General features: G+C 41.8%; 1 protein-coding gene across 1 annotated transcript in view; it reads right to left on the bottom strand.

Moving 5' to 3' along the window:
• mpped1 (metallophosphoesterase domain containing 1) overlaps positions 1–19,462 on the bottom strand; it is a 235,427-nt gene that overhangs the window by 46,768 nt on the left and 169,197 nt on the right. The window contains exon 4 of the mRNA XM_034163567.1: positions 985–1,100. Within this exon, the coding sequence (XP_034019458.1) occupies positions 985–1,100 (116 nt within the window). The remainder of the gene's footprint in view (positions 1–984; positions 1,101–19,462) is intronic.

Genomic DNA, 19,462 nt, shown 5'->3' with positions numbered 1-19,462 from the left:
AACAGGTATCATTTCAGCCAGTCTCCCTTTATTGATTTTTGGCACAAACTGACATCTGGATTTCAAATATGAGGGAACTGGGTCCAACTGACCACAGCAGTCTCGAGCTGTGAATTAAACAATTATCACCAGATCACCGCCGATTACAAATGGCAGTGAATGCAGCGCTGTGGCCTCACAGTGTGCTCTGTGTGCTCGGTGGCATAAACAAATTCAAATGTGTGAAATCCTTCTGCAGGCCACTCTGTCTGTTGTGTGTTTTGAGTCGGTGTTGTGATTCTTGGAAACACTCATGTTTTCATTATTGACGACAGCAGTATTTCTGAACTATAATCTTTGTTTTACTGTCAAACTATTCAAAAACTGTTTACCTTCTGTGTTAAGTCTGAAAGAGCTGAATGACAAATGTCTCGTGGTGGACTCATGAACTCTGACCTTGGACCTGCTTGGTGAGAGTGCGGTGGATGGAAACATTCATTTGTTCTACATTTTGGTTTCCAGTGAGATTCCTCGGAGCCTGGACTCTTAGAAACATTTTCTACATATGGCAACTCAAGTCAAGTCTGGGAGCTGGTGCTGGTACTGGTTCTGGAACTGGTGCCATGCTTTAGCGCATCCAACACAGAACCACATTGGGTCCTGGATGGCGACCACACACAGGGACCTGACGCTCCCTCACAAAACCAGTGATCCTCCTCATCCTAGTCTGTCCTACTAACCACACATTTGACACAGAGGTATTCCAGTGGTACCCAAAAAGAGACCTGTACAATGTTCATATGTTCACACGTTTACACGTTAATGTGCTGAAACAACTGTAAGTGTTATGAATTTGCTTCTTGCTGTTGGTGTCAGTTTACCTTTAATAAAAGAAATGATCATTTTAAAACTGCAAACTGTGTCCTTCTAGTTAACTTTGTCTTTTATATATTTCAAAGGGAAGCATTTTCATAGTCATGGATGTGTGTGTAGTGTGTGTCTTACCCAGTGGGGGGCAGTGTGTAACCAGGATGTCTGTTGAATCTGGGATCTGGTTCCACTTGTCCAGCAGAGCCTGACCCCGGGGAAGGTTGAAGCCCCAGCCGTAGTACCAGGGCTGCCTGCAAACACACACACAAAGCTCGTCGTGGTCAGGACGCTTGTTCAGAGACCAGCTGGGGTCATAAATGCACCGGACAGAGGCATCGGCCCCTCCCATCACCGCTAGGCACAGAATAAACAGATCCAGCTCAAGAAAAAGAAAGCACAAAGGAAGACTGTCTGCTAAAAAGTTTAGAAACGACACCTGACACACAATAGTCACATGTGACACCAACAGAATCAAATGAAAGACTCGTCAGCATGCTTATAATGAGAATTTCATTGGATTCAGGTGTGTTGGATCAGGGAGACAACTAAGAGTGTCAGGAAGGTAGATCTCCAGGACTGAACTTGGTTTGACCTCAAACATCCTCAGAGTTCCAACGTTCTCTGAGTCCAAAGAACCGTATCCAGCTAAAGCTCCAGGTTGTGCCTGTTACGGGTTGTTCTAGACTTTTGTGACATATGTCCTGTGGCAGTTTGTTAATAGGGGGCTGGGGCACCACACCCTTTAAAATTTGACAGCTGAAGATAAACATTAACATAGCAAAATTTGTTTATAGGATATTAAAAAATAGAAATAAGCATTTTTTTTTGTTTTTTTTACCAGAAAATGACAACCTGTCAGCACGTGTACGATTTAATAAAAGGCGTTTTTCACTGTGTACAGATTAATAACTACGATAATAATAATTTATTAATTTATATAGCGCCAAATCACGAGTAATCGCCTCAAGGCGCTTCACAAACATTTAAAAGCAGAATAAAATGAAATAAGATTAAAACACACACACAAAAAAATTTAACCATAAAAGGTAAAAGAAGTAAAATAAATAAAACAAATAAAAAAGACACACAATCATATAAAATATTATATGATAAAACAAGGAGAACAGATGTGTCTTCAACCTGGCTTTAAAAGTCTCCACAGAGTCCGACTGTCGTATCTGCACAGATCATTCCACACAGAGCTGGAGCGCGGTGATAAAAAGCTCTGTAACCCGCTGACCTTTTCTTCACCCTCGGGACACACAATAGTCCTGCACCCTGTGAACGCAGAGCCCTAACCGGCACGTAGGACTCAACCAGGCCGGCCAGATAGGGGGGCACCAGTCCGTGAACAATTTTATAGGCCAATAGTAATACCTTAAAATCCAATCCCAAGGAGACCAGAAGCCAGTGAAGGGATTCCAGAACAGGCGTAATATGATCAAACCTTCTGCTTTGCGTCAGAAGTCTGGCAGCAGCATTTTGAACCAGTTGAAGACCCCTGATGCTGGACTGTGGTAAACCAGAAAACAAAGCATTACAATAGTCCAATCTAGAAGAGACAAATGCATGAATCAGAGTCTCAGCATCAGCCATAGACAGGATGGGACGAATTTTGCTATATTTCTTAGATGAAAGAAAGCAGTCCTTGTAATGTCCCTAATGTGGAGGTCAAAGGACAACGTAGGATCAAAAATTACCCCAAGGTTCCTCACTTTGTCAGTATGATATATAACACATAAACCTAGGCTAAGCGCCAGCTGATCAAATTGATGCCGATGTCTTGCTGAACCAAGAACCATCATTTCAGTCTTATCAGAGTTCAAAAGTAGAAAGTTACTAGACATCCAACTTCTCACTGCTGCGAGACAGTCCTGTAAAGATTTTATGTGGACAGGATTTCCAGCAGCTTTCGGCATATACAACTGAGTGTCATCAGCATAGCAATGAAAAGCAACCCCAAAATGCTGCAAAATGTTCCCAAGGGGTGCCATATACAGGGAAAAAAAAGCAGGGGACCCAGAACGGATCCCTGCGGAACTTCATGCCCCTAAAGTCAGAGGTAGTGTCATTGCACAAAACACAGTGGGAGTGACCAGACAGATAAGACGTCAGCCACGCAAGAGCAGTTCCAGTAATCCCGAAACAGTTTTCTAGCCTATCAAGTAGAATGTGATGATCAACTGTGTCAAACGCAGCACTGAGATCCAACAACACCAATACTGTAGTAGTATCCGAGTCCATCGCTCGCAGAAGATCATTAACTACTTTAATAAGTGCTGTTTCTGTGGAGTGATGTCTTCTAAAAGCAGACTGCAGTGGCTCAAAAAGGTCATTCTTAGTAAGATAGTCCACAAGCTGCCGTGAAACCACCTTTTCCAGAATTTTAGAGCAGAATGATAGATTTGATATCAGTATTTGATACGATGTTCTGAATACATAATTTATTAATGAAGGGGCGCCGGTCTAACAGCAGTCAGCCTTGAACTTTTGACCAACATGTGACCTGATGTCTGTTAGCAGGATTACTTCAAAACTACTTCATGGATTTTGATGACATTTTCACCACAGATAGATATTAGGGCATGGAAGACTCCATTCGATTATGGAGGTGATCCCGATCAAGTTTCACTTTATATAGTCTTTGAAGGATTACATCAAAACTACTTCCCAGATTCTCACCAAAATTTCACCACAGATAGATATTAGGGCATGGAAGGCTCCATTCAATTTTGGAGGTGATCCGGAACCAAATCCAGATTCTGGATCAAGAGTTCACTTTATACGCGCTTTGAAAGATTATGTTAAAACTGCTTCCTAGATTACCACCAAATTTGCACCACAGATAAATATTAGGGCGTGGAAGACTCCACTGAATTTTGGAGGTGATCTGGATCTGAATCTGGATACTGGATCAAGATTTCTCTTTATATACGCTTTGAAGGATTACTTCAATACTACTTCACCGATTCTCATCAAATTTGCACCACTGATAGATATTTGGCCATGGAAGACCCCATTAAATTTTGGAGGTGAAATTCTGGCTCACCTCCATCACACATAAAAGGGAAACTTCATATGCGCTTTGAAGGATTACGTCAAAACTGCATCACAGATTTTGATGAAATTTTCAACACAAATACACATTAGGCCATGGAAGACCATTAAATTTTGGAGGTGATCTGGATTCAGATACAGATTCTGGATCAACATTTGGCTTTATATAGGCTTTGAAGGATTATGTCAAAATCACTTCACAGATTCTCACCAAATTTGCACCACAGATAGATATTAGGGCATGGAAGACTACATTAAATTTTGGAGGTGATCCAGATCCTAATCCTGATTCTAAATCAACATTTGGCTTTATATAGCCTTTGAATGATTACGTCAAAATTACTCCAAAGATTCTCACCAATTTGCACCACAGATAGATATTAGGGCATGGAAGACTCCACTGAAACGATCTCTGATTGTTCCTGTTCATTGTTGTTGCCAGCAGAGGGTGCTGCAAAGCTTGTTAATAAATGTTTGCCGCGATCTTATGCAGCTCATCATATCTTGCTTGGAATAATCTGTTTCCACTTTTGTAGATACATTCATGTCATTGTCAGATGTCATTTACTCATGCGCAACAATCGTACGCGACACTCATCAAGAAGATTTTGTTCAGCTATACTGGACTGATTCAGAAGGTGGCAGTAATGCACCAATAAGGATGCTGGCTGTTGTTAAACACCAAAGAAGAAGAAGTAGATCGTACTCACCCATTCTCTCTCCTACCAGTGTCCACAATGGCGTTCAGAGGAAGATACAATGTCCACTACATCCACTGCTATGCACATCAGCTCAACCTGATCATGGGACAGACCACCACACATATCCAAAATAAGGATCTTCTTTACTGTCCTTTCTGGCTTCGCCAACTTTTTTTTTTAAGATTCCCCAAGCAAACGGCCGTGCTTGACAAAACTGTTGCCCCTAGGCTACCAACATCCAGCACTGTCGGGTGGAACTTTCACAGTCATGCCATCAAAACAATGTCTGAGTGCAGGAAGGACCTGTTTCACTATTTAAGAACATAAAAAACTTCAGTGACTTTGACCGAAGTCTGTGGACTCTTTGTCCACAGTCTCGGACACACCCTGTGTCTACACGACAGGTCCTGATGCTCAGGTTTATTCTTCTAACTGATGTTTGCATTGAGTACATTTATACCTGCGATATTAAGTTCTTTTGATCTGAAACTCCCTGACACTGACTTGAACATTTCTGAACATATTTCTGAGGTGGGTGTAAGATGGTGCTTGTGATGAAAACGATGACTGTGATGAAGACGGCGATTGTGATGAAGACAATGGGGATTGTGATGAAGATGTTTGACTGTGATGAAGACGATGACTGTGATGAAGACAATGACAAGTGTGACAAAGACGATGACGACTGTGATGAAGACGATGGAGATTGTGAGGAAGACGATGACAATTGTGACGAAGTCAATGACGATTGTGATAAAGACGATAACGAATGTGACAAAGATAATGGTGACAGGTGTCAGGTTTTGGTTTGTGCTTTGTTTTTTTGTACATTTTGTCTTATTTTTGGGTGTTGTCAGTTCTTTTCCTGTTGCTTTCTGCTTGGGTTCCATCTGTCTTTCTCTTGGTGGTGGGCGTTCCCTTTGTCTGACCACACCCCTGTTCTAGTCGCTCCCCCTCACACCTGTTCTCGATTTGCAGCTCATCACTTGGGCGTATTTAAGACTTTCTTTTGGCTCTGGTCCTCCGCCAGATCGATGTGCCTTGAGCCTTCTTTCCAGCCTTCTCTTGTACCATTGCCTTGCTTCGTTTTGCCTCATTGTGTTTTTGACCACCTACTAGTTTTTCTTGACCATGTCTCTTGCCTGATGATTGTTGTACTTCTGCTCTTGTCTGACTGCCTTACCGTGTAACGACCCCTGCTAACCAACCCAGTAAAACAGTTAAGCCTACAGATCTGTGAGTTTGTGTTCTGCATTTGTGTCCAGCCAGTTGTCAACACCAAGCCTGATAAGATGATAGCGATTGTGACAAAGATGATGGGGTTGAGACGAAGACCATGGTGATTGTGACGAAGACGATGACAATTGTGACGAAGACAATGGGAATTGTGATGAAGATGATGATTATGATGAAGATGCTGATGATTGTGATGAAGACAATGGGAATTGTGATGAAGATGATGATTATGATGAAGATGCTGATGATTGTGATAAAGACAATGGGAATTGTGATGAAGATGATGATTATGATGAAGATGCTGATGATTGTGATGAAGACGATGATTGTGATGAAGACAATGATGAATGTGATGATGATGATTATGATGAAGATGCTGAGGATTGTGATGAAGACGATGATTGTGATGAAGACAATGACGAATGTGACAAAGATGATAATGATTGTGACAAAGACGCTGGCGATTGTGATGAAGACAATGATGACTGTGACAAAGATGATGATGACTGTGACAAAGATGATGACGATTGTGATGAAGATGATGGGGATTGTGATGAAAATGATGATGACTGTGATGAAGACGCTGACAATTGTGATGAAGATGATGAATGTGATAAAGACAATGACGAATGTGATGAAGACGCTGACGATTATGACGAAGACGATGGTAATTCTGACAAAGATGATGGGGACTGTGACGAATAAACTTGTGATGAAGACAATGGGGATTGTGAAGAAGACGCTGATGACTGTGATGAAGATGATGATGACTGTGATGAAGACCATGACAACTGTGACGAAGACGATGGTAATTCTGACGAGGCGAAGATGATGATTGTGACGAGGCGACGATGATGATTGTGACGAAGATGATGACGATTGTGACGACGATGATGGGGAATGTGATGAAGACGATGATGATTGTGATGAAGACGATGCGGATTGTGATGAAGACCATGGGGATTGTAACAAAGACCATGGTGACTGTGACAAAGACAATGGGGATTGTGATGAAAATGCTGATGATTGTGATGAAGATGGTGATGAAGACATGACGACTGTGATGAAGACGCTGACAATTGTGATGAAGACAATGAGGATTGTGATGAAAATGCTGATGATTGTGATGAAGATGATGATTAAGATGAAGATGCTGACAATTGTGATGAAGACGATATGATTGTGATGAAGATGATGGGGATTGTGATGAAGACAGTGACGATTGTGACGAAGACGATGGGGATTGTGACGAAGACGCTGATGATTGTGATGAAGATAATGACGACTGTGATGAAGACCATGACGATTGTGATGACGATGATGGTGACTGTGACAAAGACGATGACGACTGTGATGAAGACAATGGGGATTGTGATGAAAATGCTGATGATTGTGATGAAGATGATGATTAAGATGAAGACGCTGACAATTGTGATGAAGACGATGGGATTGTGATGAAGACGATATGATTGTGATGAAGACGATGGTGATTGTGACAAAGACGATAATGACTGACAAAGACGATGGGGATTGTAACGAAGACCATTGTGACTGTGACAAAGACGATGACGACTGTGATGAAGACAATGGGGACTGTGATCAAGATGCTGACAATTGTGATGAAGATGATGATTAAGATGAAGACGCTGACAATTGTGATGAAGACGATATGGATTGTGATGAAGACAATGGGGATTGTGATGAAGATGATGGGGATTGTGATGAAGATGATATGGATTGTGATGAAGATGATGGGGATTGTGATGAAGATGATATGGATTGTGATGAAGATGATGGGGATTGTGATGAAGACGATATGGATTGTGATGAAGATGATGGGGATTGTGATGAAGATGATATGGATTGTGATGAAGATGATGGGGATTGTGATGAAGACGATATGGATTGTGATGAAGATGATGGGGATTGTGATGAAGATGATATGGATTGTGATGAAGATGATGGGGATTGTGATGAAAACGATATGGATTGTGAGGAAGACGATGGGGATTGTGATGAAGACGATATGGATTGTGATGAAGATGATGGGGATTGTGATGAAGACGATATGGATTGTGAGGAAGACGATGGGGATTGTGATGAAGACGATATGGATTGTGAGGAAGATGATGGGGATTGTGATGAAGACGATATGGATTGTGATGAAGATGATGGGGATTGTGATGAAGACAATGGGGATTGTGATGAAGATGATATGGATTGTGAGGAAGATGATGGGGATTGTGATGAAGACGATATGGATTGTGATGAAGATGATGATGATTGTGATGAAGACGATGGTGATTGTGACAAAGACGATAATGACTGACGAAGACGATGGGGATTGTAACGAAGACCATGGTGACTGTGACTAAGATGATGACGACTGTGATGAAGACAATGGGGATTGTGATGAAGACGATGGGGATTGTGATGAAGACGATATGGATTGTGATGAAGACGATGGGGATTGTGATGAAGATGATATGGATTGTGATGAAGATGATGGGGATTGTGATGAAAACGATATGGATTGTGAGGAAGACGATGGGGATTGTGATGAAGACGATATGGATTGTGATGAAGATGATGGGGATTGTGATGAAGACGATATGGATTGTGAGGAAGACGATGGGGATTGTGATGAAGACGATATGGATTGTGAGGAAGATGATGGGGATTGTGATGAAGATGATATGGATTGTGATGAAGATGATGGGGATTGTGATGAAGACAATGGGGATTGTGATGAAGACGATATGGATTGTGAGGAAGATGATGGGGATTGTGATGAAGATGATATGGATTGTGATGAAGATGATGATGATTGTGATGAAGACGATGGTGATTGTGACAAAGACGATAATGACTGACGAAGACAATGGGGATTGTAACGAAGACCATGGTGACTGTGACTAAGATGATGACGACTGTGATGAAGACAATGGGGATTGTGATGAAAATGCTGATTGCAAAAGCTCTCGATTTACCGATCAATCTACGTTCCGATCCTTACCTATGGTCATGAGATTTTGCTCATGACCGAAAGAACGAGATTGCGGGTACAAGTGGCCGAGATGAGTTTCCTCTGCAGGGTGGCTGGGCGCTCCCTTAGAGATAGGGTGAGGAGCTCGGTCACTCGGGAGGAGCTCGGAGTCGAGCCGCTGCTCCTCCACGTCCAAAGGAGTCAGTTGAGGTGGCTCGGGCATCTTTTCCGGATGCCCCCTGGACGCCTCGCTGGAGAGGTGTTCCGGGCACGTCCCATTGGGAGGAGGCCCCGGGGAAGACCCAGGACATGCTGGAAGGATTACATCTCTCGGGTGGCTTGGGAACGCCTTGGGGTTCCCCCGGAGGAGCTGGGGGAGGTGTGTGTGGATCGGGAGGTCTGGGCGGCTTTGCTTGAGCTGCTGCCCCCGCGACCCGACTCCGGATAAAGCGGAAGAAAATGGATGGATGGATGGATGGATGGATGCTGATTGTGATGAAGATGGTGAAGAAGACATGACGACTGTGATGAAGACGCTGACGATTGTGATGAAGGCAATGAGGATTGTGATGAAAATGCTGATGATTGTGATGAAGATGATGACTGTGATGAAAACGATGATGATTGTGATGAAGATGATGACTGTGATGAAAACGATGATGATTGTGATGAAGATGATGATGATGATGATTGTGATGAAAACAATGATGATTGTGATGAAGATGATGACTGTGATGAAAACGATGATGATTGTGATGAAGATGATGATTGTGATGAAGATGATGATGATTGTGATGAAAATGATGATGATTGTGATGAAGATGATGATTGTGATGAAGATGATGATGATTGTGATGAAAATGATGATGATTGTGATGAAGATGATGATGATGATTGTGATGAAAACAATGATGATTGTGATGAAGATGATGACTGATGAAAACGATGATTGTGATGAAGATGATGATTGTGATGAAGATGATGATTGTGATGAAAACGATGATGAATGTGATGAAAACAATGATGATTGTGATGAAAACGATGATGATTGTGATGAAGATGATTGTGATGAAGAAGATGATGATTGTGATGAAGATGATGATTGTGATGAAGAAGATGATGATTGTGATGAAGAAGATGATGATTGTGATGAAGATGATGATTGTGATGAAAACGATGATGATTGTGATGAAGATGATGATGACTGTGATGAAAACGATGATGATTGTGATGAAGATGATGATTGTGATGAAGATGATGATGATTGTGATGAAAACGATGATGATGATGATTGTGATGAAAACAATGATGATTGTGATGAAGATGATGACTGTGATGAAAACGATGATTGTGATGAAGATGATGATTGTGATGAAGATGATGATGATTGTGATGAAAACAATGATGAATGTGATGAAAACGATGATTGTGATGAAGACGATGATGACTGTGATGAAGATGATGAATGTGATGAAAATGATGATGATTGTGATGAATGTGATGATTGTGATGAAGGTGATAATTGTGATGAAGGTGATGATGACTGTGATGAAGACGTTGATGATTGTGATGAAGATGATGGGGATTGTGATGACGATTGTGACGAAGATGCTAGGGACTGTGATGATGGTGATTGTGATGAAGATGATGATTGTGATGAAGATGATGATGATTGTGATGAAAACGATGATGATTGTGATGAAGATGATGATGATGATTGTGATGAAAACAATGATGATTGTGATGAAAACGATGATTGTGATGAAGATGATGATTGTGATGAAGATGATGATGATTGTGATGAAAACGATGATGAATGTGATGAAAACGATGATTGTGATGAAGACGATGATGACTGTGATGAAGATGATGAATGTGATGAAAACGATGATGAATGTGACGAAAACGATGATGATTGTGATGAAGGTGATGATTGTGATGAAGGTGATAATTGTGATGAAGGTGATGATGACTGTGATGAAGACGTTGATGATTGTGATGAAGATGATGGGGATTGTGATGACGATTGTGACGAAGATGCTAGGGACTGTGATGATGGTGATTGTGATGAAGATGATGATTGTGATGAAGATGATGATGATTGTGATGAAAACGATGATGATTGTGATGAAGATGATGATGATTGTGATGAAAACGATGATTGTGATGAAGATGATGATTGTGATGAAGATGATGATGATTGTGATGAAAACGATGATGAATGTGATGAAAACGATGATTGTGATGAAGACGATGATGACTGTGATGAAGATGATGAATGTGATGAAAACGATGATGAATGTGACGAAAACAATGATGATTGTGATGAAGGTGATGATTGTGATGAAGGTGATAATTGTGATGAAGGTGATGATGACTGTGATGAAGACGTTGATGATTGTGATGAAGATGATGGGGATTGTGATGACGATTGTGACGAAGATGCTAGGGACTGTGATGATGGTGATTGTGATGAATTCAGGGATTCACACACCCTGTGTGTGAATCCCTGAATTCACCCTGTGTGTGAATCCCTCCAATGCCTGCTGCTGCAGAACGCGCACTTTTAATGAGTTTGAATGAGCTCATCAATGTTGAATCACTGATCAGTTTGCACAAGACACACTTCCACCACCATGTACCACCAAGTTCCACCAAGTACCACCAGATACCACCAAGTACCACCAGGCACCTCAAAGTTCCACCAAGTACCACCAGATACCACCACCTACCACCACGTTCCTCCATGTACTTCACTGTGTAGAATGTGCTCAGTGAAGTACGTGGTATTCATAGATTTATATTCTTGCAGGTGTTCATAGCTCTTGCACTGTTCTTACTGTGTGTTTTTTTAATTCCCACCATGTCTGTGTGTGTGTATTGCACAACTGTCGACTTAACTTGACCTTTAGGGTCAGCAGCTTTTTAGGGTCCTCATGAAGAGGACGAGGAAAAATCAAACGAAGGCAACCCAAAACGCTGCATTCAACATTTCCTTGATCTCGCTTCGCTACGGGAAGAACAAGGCACAAATGAGGGGAAAAAGAAGTTTGTGTTGAGGCGTGACAGCTGGAAGCGCGTCCCGTTACTTTGATGCCGGCGTCTCTTCCATGAGTGATGGAGAAGAAATTAACATGTCACTTACAATCTGCACTCCGATCCATCTTCCCCCGAGACACGCTGGCCACCACTCGCATCTGTGTGCAACTGCAAGCGGCAACATCCACCGCACACATGGCTTTTTTTTTAAATTGCTGCATGCAGTCATTCGGATCTCCAATTTGATCACGGCGGCTGTCGCCTGACAGGTCTGTTCTCCGTGTAAGTCCAGATCAGATCTTTTTGGGGCAACTTCCAGGGTGTGTATTTGTGACATTCTTGGACACTTCAGAGATGGAAAAAAGAAAGACCATAGAGACTTCTGTCAAATCTGACTGACAGGCTTCCTGGTGACAAGCCCCGCCCCTTTTCAGCAGTACCCCAAAGGTATTGCCACACCAGCTACACCCTGAGTCGCCAAATCTGTAGTTACTTAGTCTGTGTGGTGAAAAACTCAGAACCACACACCGTCAGATTGTCACTTTTTATCAGCTCATGTAAATTTATGTGTAGTAACTGGAGTAACTGTAAGTATGCTTTTCAGCAGTTAGCATCGCTGGGCAGCACCCGGTGTCAATTTTGTGCCAAATCATTATGCAGATCCTCCTCTGATTGACTGTGGTGACCCCAAGTGAAAAAAAGGGAGGAGCAGACATAACGTCTAACCTATCAATCCCATGGCTTAGAATGGTTAGCCCGTTAGCATCGTGCTAGCAGTTTTCCAAGTTCCCATTAACATGTATTTGTGTAAATATGCATTTTTTAAGCTCATTATAAATCCTGTGGAATGGAAGCACTCAGCTCATGCTCGGGTTCTACATTGTTTCTCAAAACCCGATACAATACAATACAATACAATACAATACGATACGATACACGAGGCATCTGACACTTAGATCACGGTATCCATACATTTATGTGCTTAATACTGCTTATATAAATTTTAGCTGAATACATGCATAAATTTTAGTGTTTGGTGTTGGTGTGTAGCTTTGTAATATTTTCGTTGTGCTGCTTAATGTGTGTTGTATTTTTTTTTTACCCATTTTCATCTTTTCTTTGCCTTTATCCAAAATTGACATCACAGCCTTCATGTTGATTAAGATTCTTGGGGTTAAATCTTGTCAGCCAGACATGTAGGTTGTGTCTGGCTGACAAGATTTAACCCCAAGCATCTTAATCGTTTTCATATTTTTGGCTTTCCTCATCCTAACTGACCTGATTTTAAAGCTGGAACCCCAAACAGACCCAGTTATGCCTGAGCTTAGACATTACATAAAAAAAGACATTACTTCAAATCCCACTTTAGTTATGCAGAAAAGTTAAATTCAGTAAACATACTCTGATGCAGTCTCATTTGAACACTGTGTGATATCAGGGGATTTGACTACTAATGGGGACCTGTACTCCGTTGCACAATATATAGACAGCATAAGTTCACATGGAAAAATGGTGTACTTGTTTTCTGCTTCTGTCACCGAAGTTTTTTTTTTTTCGGTTCTCAGTGGAGAAGAAAAGAAGAAGCGGATGGGAGATGTCGTGTCGGTAAGTGTTAGCCTACACAGCTACCCAGAGTAGCTCAGTTCTCTCACCTGCAAAACCGCCAAGACATGTTTGAGCTCCGGGTCATAAACAAACCACAACACATGTCCACTTTCCCACCTCATCCTGACTTTTTCTTTGCATTTTTACTTTGTTTGCATGTAATTTGCTCAAAAACCCCTTTGCAAATGCCATGGTTTGTCCGCTGGAAGTAGAGAAATTTCATCCTATGTGTCATGTTTTACCCCTTTTAGCACCCACCCTCAAACGAGACTGCGGTGAAGAACTGCAGTAAACCTCAAGCCCGGAGTCACACTTATCAGGCTGGATGGTCAGAAATTGCTGGACACAAATGGCACGGCTCAAACAAACAGCTCTGGTTATAAAGAGACTTTACTGATTTGGATAGCAGAGGTCGGTACACGAGCAGGCAGTCCAGAAACAGCAGCAGTACAAAAATCATCAGGCAAAAAGGCGTGGTCAAAGCAACAGGCTGGAGGTCAGGAACACACAAGGACGCAGGCAGGACTATGGAACACAGGAACAGAGCTGGAACGAAGGCACAAGGCACAACAAACTGGCAAGGAACTAACACACCCAGTGAGCTTCTATAACCCCAGGTGACAATCAGCAAATCAGAAACAGGTGTTCATGGAAAGCACCAGAACAAGTGCGTGACCAGAGAGAGGGAAACACACATCACCAAGAACCAAGAGACAGACAAGAGAAGCAGAGACAGACAGACCCAAGCAGAAAAACCCAGCAAGAGAGTAAATAAACAAAAACCAATGGAATACAAAAATAGGATAGGGAAGTTAGGGTTGGGGTTGTTAAGTGCATTTACTCTAAATCTTATTTAACTACAGTCCTGTTGTGAATTGCCAGCGGTTAGCTTTCGCTAGAGGTTAGCTTTCATAAGCTAGGTCAACCCCCCCCCCCCCGCTGTTACTTTTATAGCTATTTCTTCTTACCTGTTTAATACTTCTCTTAGTTTTTTCAGTGTAACTGCTATGAATTTTATGTTATTATTTTACTCCTGTGTTAATATTAGGAGTGGCTAGCATTTTCACTAGTGGATAGCTTGCATTAGCTAGTTGCTCCCCCCCCACCCCCCATTTCTTAATACTTCTGTTAGTTTTTTAGTGTAACTGTTGTGAATTTTAGCTTAGTACTTTACTCTTGTATTAATCTTAGGAGTGGTTTACTCATAGGTTTTTTTTCTGTTCCTACAAGTCTACTTTTTCAGTGTAACTGCTGTGAATTTTAATTAATTTTTTACATCTGTGTAAATCCTGTGTGAGCCTTAGGAGTGGTTAGCGTATCCATTATTGGTTAGCTCGTGTTTGCTTGGCTGTACTCTTGAATTTCCTAGTGCACAAAGTACAGTACTTTACCTACTTTACACCCTCCGTAAATCCTGCGTGATGTTGGAAGATAGGGTGGCTCTCTTAGAGAGCCGTGTCTGTAAGTTGGAGCAGCTTCTTAGCTCAGTGGAGCTAGATGTTATGGGCACTCCAGATGAGGTTAATGTTGGGCTGGCTAGCGTATTAGCGGCAGCCTAGAAACACCAGCTGTGGAGGACGGCTTTCGGACTGTCGCTAGGCGGAGGAAGCCCCGTAGAGCTTGGTGCCCTCACACTCGTCACTGCGAACTGTGAATCGGTTCTCCCACTTAGATTTGCCTGATGTGAATTCTCTGAGTCCAAGAGTGACTTCCACTCCTGTCTCCAGGCCAAAACACCAGACTTTAGTGATAAGGAATTCTATCACCTGCAAAGTCAGGTTACAGATGCTGGCTGACGTTAAATGTATTCCTGGGACCAGAGCTCCCAACACTGCATCCCATTTTAGGGTGCTGATGCTGCAGAAGGGAAGACAGACTAAGGAACATGACATGAGATATAGTCACAGTCATTCATGTCAGCACCAATGATGCCAGGATGAAGCACTCAGAGGTCACAAAAATGTACATAGACAGGACTTGTGACCTTGCCAGAAAGATGTGTCGGCATTGATTAATAGTCTCTGGTCCCCTCCCCTCTCGGGGTACTGATGAGGTGTTTAGCAGGCTGACATCATTAAATAGGTGGCTGGTGCAATTTAATAAACAGTAAGGCTTTAGTTTTATTGATAACTGGCCTTTGTTCTGGGGACGGCCTCCACCCTACTGGGGAAGGCATCTTGTCTGCGAACATAGATAGAGTTCTACAGGGAGGGCAACATTTACAGCAGGCCACAGAGCAGGTGATTAGAGACCCTGTAAGGCTTATGACAAATGTGGATGTGGAATCCATTAGCTTAGCGGGGAAATTAGTGCAGAAAATCCACTACGGTGATAGTGCAGTTTATCTGCCAGGAAGGGAAATTCAACAAGTTGAGAATGTGGCCTGCTCCTGTAGATGTGTCTATAAAAATAATAGAGGGATATGCTTTGCAAACTTAATACCCATTACTACATTGGATGATATTGAAACTGAGGACGGCCCCAAGAATTCGTGTCTGCTACCTACAACACGCGTGGAATGACAAACCTAAACCTACTTTGAGGCATCTTATATATGCTACTCTGGAACCACCCCTAAACCCAAACAGTTCAACTGCCAACCCCACTGAGGTCTTTAGTCTGTGTCTCATTAACATAAGATCACTATCCTCAATATCATTGTTGATTAATGACCTAATTATTGATCATCACTTAGATATGATTGGGTTATGTGAAACCTGGCTTAAGCCTACAGCTGTCCTCCCCTTAAATGAGGCCTGCCCACCAGCATATACATTTAGTCATGTCACTCGTGATGCAAAGCAAGGCGGGGGTGTTGCTCTTATTTATAAATCTAGGTTTAGCTTATTAGCTGTTGGGGGTCACAAATATAACTTATTTGAGCATCTGATTCTCCACTCTGCTCAGGATATTACACATTGCCAACATCAGAAGAATAAAAAGCAGCCGTACTACTTCATCACATAGGCCTCCTGGCCCCTATTCTGAATTCTTAGATGAATTTGGTGCGTTCATCTCTAACTTGTCAACTAATGCAGATAACATTCTGAAAACTGTTTAAGGACCTGTGGCCCACTCTTGGGTCGAATGTGCTGCAAATTATTAATCTTTCTTTAACTTCTGGATCTGTTCCTAAATGTTTCAAATCTGCAGTGATTAAACCATTACTTAAGAAACCTAATCTTGACCCTAGTGTATTGAAAAACTATTGGCCAATATCAAATCTATCATTTTGCTCTAAAATTCTGGAAAAAGTCATGTCACGGCAGCTCGTGGACTATCTTACTGAGAATAATCTCTTTGAGCCACTGCAGTCTGCTTTTAGAAAAAAATCATTCCACAGAGACGGCTCTCACTAAAGTGGTGAATGATCTTCTGCTTATACCACTACGGTTCTGGTGCTGTAAGATCTCAGTGCTGCATTTGATACCATGGATCATCATATTCTACTTGATAGGCTGGAGAATCATTTTGGGATTACTGGGAGTGCCCTTACATAGTTGACGTCATACTTGACCAGTCATTCTCACTGTGTTTTGTACAGTAACACTACCTCTAACCTTAGTGACATGAAATTTGAGGTTCCACAGGGGTCTGTCTTAGGCCCCCAGCTTTTCTCCCTTTATATAGCACCCCTTGGGCACATATTGTGGCGTTTTGGAATTACCTTTCATTGCTATGCTCATGATACTCGGTTATACATGCTGATCACTGCTGGAAAGCTCATCTACATAAAATCCTAAGAGGATTGCGTTGAGTCAGTGAAAAGCTGGATGTCCAGCAATTTCTTACTTTTAAACTCAGACAAGACTGAAATGATGGTTCTTGGTCCAGCAAGACATCGGCATCAGTTTGGTCAATTAACGCTTAACCTAGATACGTGTGTCAGACATCACACTGACAAAGTGAGGAACTTTGAGGTGATTTTTGACCCCACACATTAGAGACATTATGAGGACTGCTTTCTTCCACCTGCGAAATATAGCAAAGATTCCTCCCCCCGTCTATGGCTGATGCTGAGACCCTGATTCATGCGTTTGTCTCTTCTAATGCACTTACCCCTAATGCTGGACCACAGTGCAGCATTAGGGGTCTCCAACTGGTTCAAAATGCTGCTGCCAGATGTTTGACAGTGATTTGGTGCTATAGAAATGAAATAAAATGTAATAAAATTGGAAACTGAGCCGCCCACAGTTCTGCACACAACTCCAGTAAAAGTGGCCTTGGTAATGGAAATCTGCTTATGAGCCATGTGCTAGTAAATCCTCGTGTTCCCAGAATACACATGTCGGACTGCACCATTTACAAGGTCCTCTAACAACACTAATGCAGCCACTGTTGGGGGGAGGTGGTGTTCTAGTGGTTAAGGCATTTGGGCTTGAAACCAGAAGATCTTCGGTTCAAATCCCAGCCTGACTGGAAAATCACTAAGGGCCCCTGGGCAAGGTCTTTTAATCCCCTATCCGGTTGTTAAGTGTGATATAACACATCATGTGATTTTCAACAAACAAAAAAGGCTCGCTGTCATTAGCACTGAGTCCTGCACTGAGACGCTCTGATCAGGCTGCACTTAAACTGCTGCACATGGACAACAGCATTAACATCGCAACATAAAACTCTTTGTATATTGTGCCTAAAACTCTCCTGGATATATTGACTGGATTTTTAGAAGTTGTTATTGCGTTTGTTTTATGTAAAAATGCCAGAAGCTCAGGTCGTTTCACCGTTACTTTCAGTGGGAGTTGCTGTGAGCTGCGATCGCTTCCTGTTCATGTTGTTCGGGGAGAAAGTGAAGTTTGCACTTTAACGTCCTGTTTATTGTCCTTTACAGCACTGTTTGTCCTCTTTGTTGCAGTGTATTATATATAAGATGTCTGAAATTCGGTTTGCATTTATTAAATTCCACGCAGGTTAAACGCAGCAGACACGGATCATCGGTAATATTTGTTTTAGCAAGTTTTCAGGGTCTCATGGATGCAGTCTCTTATTAACATGATGAAAAGCATAAAAAATTACATTTTAGTAGTTCAGTGGATCTTGATTTACGAGTTTAATTTGTTCCGTGACCAAACTCGTAAACGAATAGTTTCCCCATTGAAACTAACTAAAATAATTTTAATCTGTTCCAGCCTTGTAAAACATCCCCAAATCACTCTAAATTAGAAAAAAATAATGTTTTTATTAACAAACAGACATGTATATTTTACCTGTGCATAATAAAATATATAAAGTAAAAGAAAAAAAGTTTTATTAAGTGTGGGTGTGTTAATTGCTCATCAGTGTGAACATCACTCTGATAACTTGTTGTCACATGATTCCTCTATGTGTCCGCAGAGGAACAATAGCTGTAAAAACGTTTCTACACCAGCCAGGATTTTTGCGTGATGCACCGCACATTTCCACCTTCATTTCACTTTTGATACATCTGAACGTTGCCCGTGGAGACGGATGCATGCCACGTTTTGTGCATATGCAGCCTTCCCACTGCCCTGAACTCATCAGAGGAGATCATCTCAGTCAGGTGTGGTCAGTCAATCAACAGCTGACACCTGGTCAGCTTGTGTAATTGATTAATTGGTGAACTTAAAGGTACAGTACAGCTTTGTAAGATTTAAGGCATACAAAGAATTTTCACTGGCATCATTATAATTTTATTTATTGGCCTTTAAATGGGGGATTCATATTATGACTTGAATGAATAATGAATAAATAATTCCACTGAAGGGAATAATTTCAAAAGAACAGACGGACTTGAAGTACTTACGGCAGTGACGGTTGAGACCAATACAATCAATGACAGTGCGATCACACATCACACAGTCACAATGAAGAATTAGATATTAGAGGAGGGACGGCTCCAACCCTGTGACCCTTCACTGGAGGAAGTGGGTATAGAAAACAAATGAATGAATGAACTTCTTCCTGCCTGCTTCTCAGGCATGCGTCTTTTGATATCATGAGTTGTATTTACTTTTTGCAGTTGTTTCAA

This window comes from Thalassophryne amazonica, chromosome 22, assembly GCF_902500255.1.
Source record: "Thalassophryne amazonica chromosome 22, fThaAma1.1, whole genome shotgun sequence".
Taxonomy (NCBI): domain Eukaryota; kingdom Metazoa; phylum Chordata; class Actinopteri; order Batrachoidiformes; family Batrachoididae; genus Thalassophryne; species Thalassophryne amazonica.
This window is presented reverse-complemented; position numbering and strand designations above follow the sequence as displayed.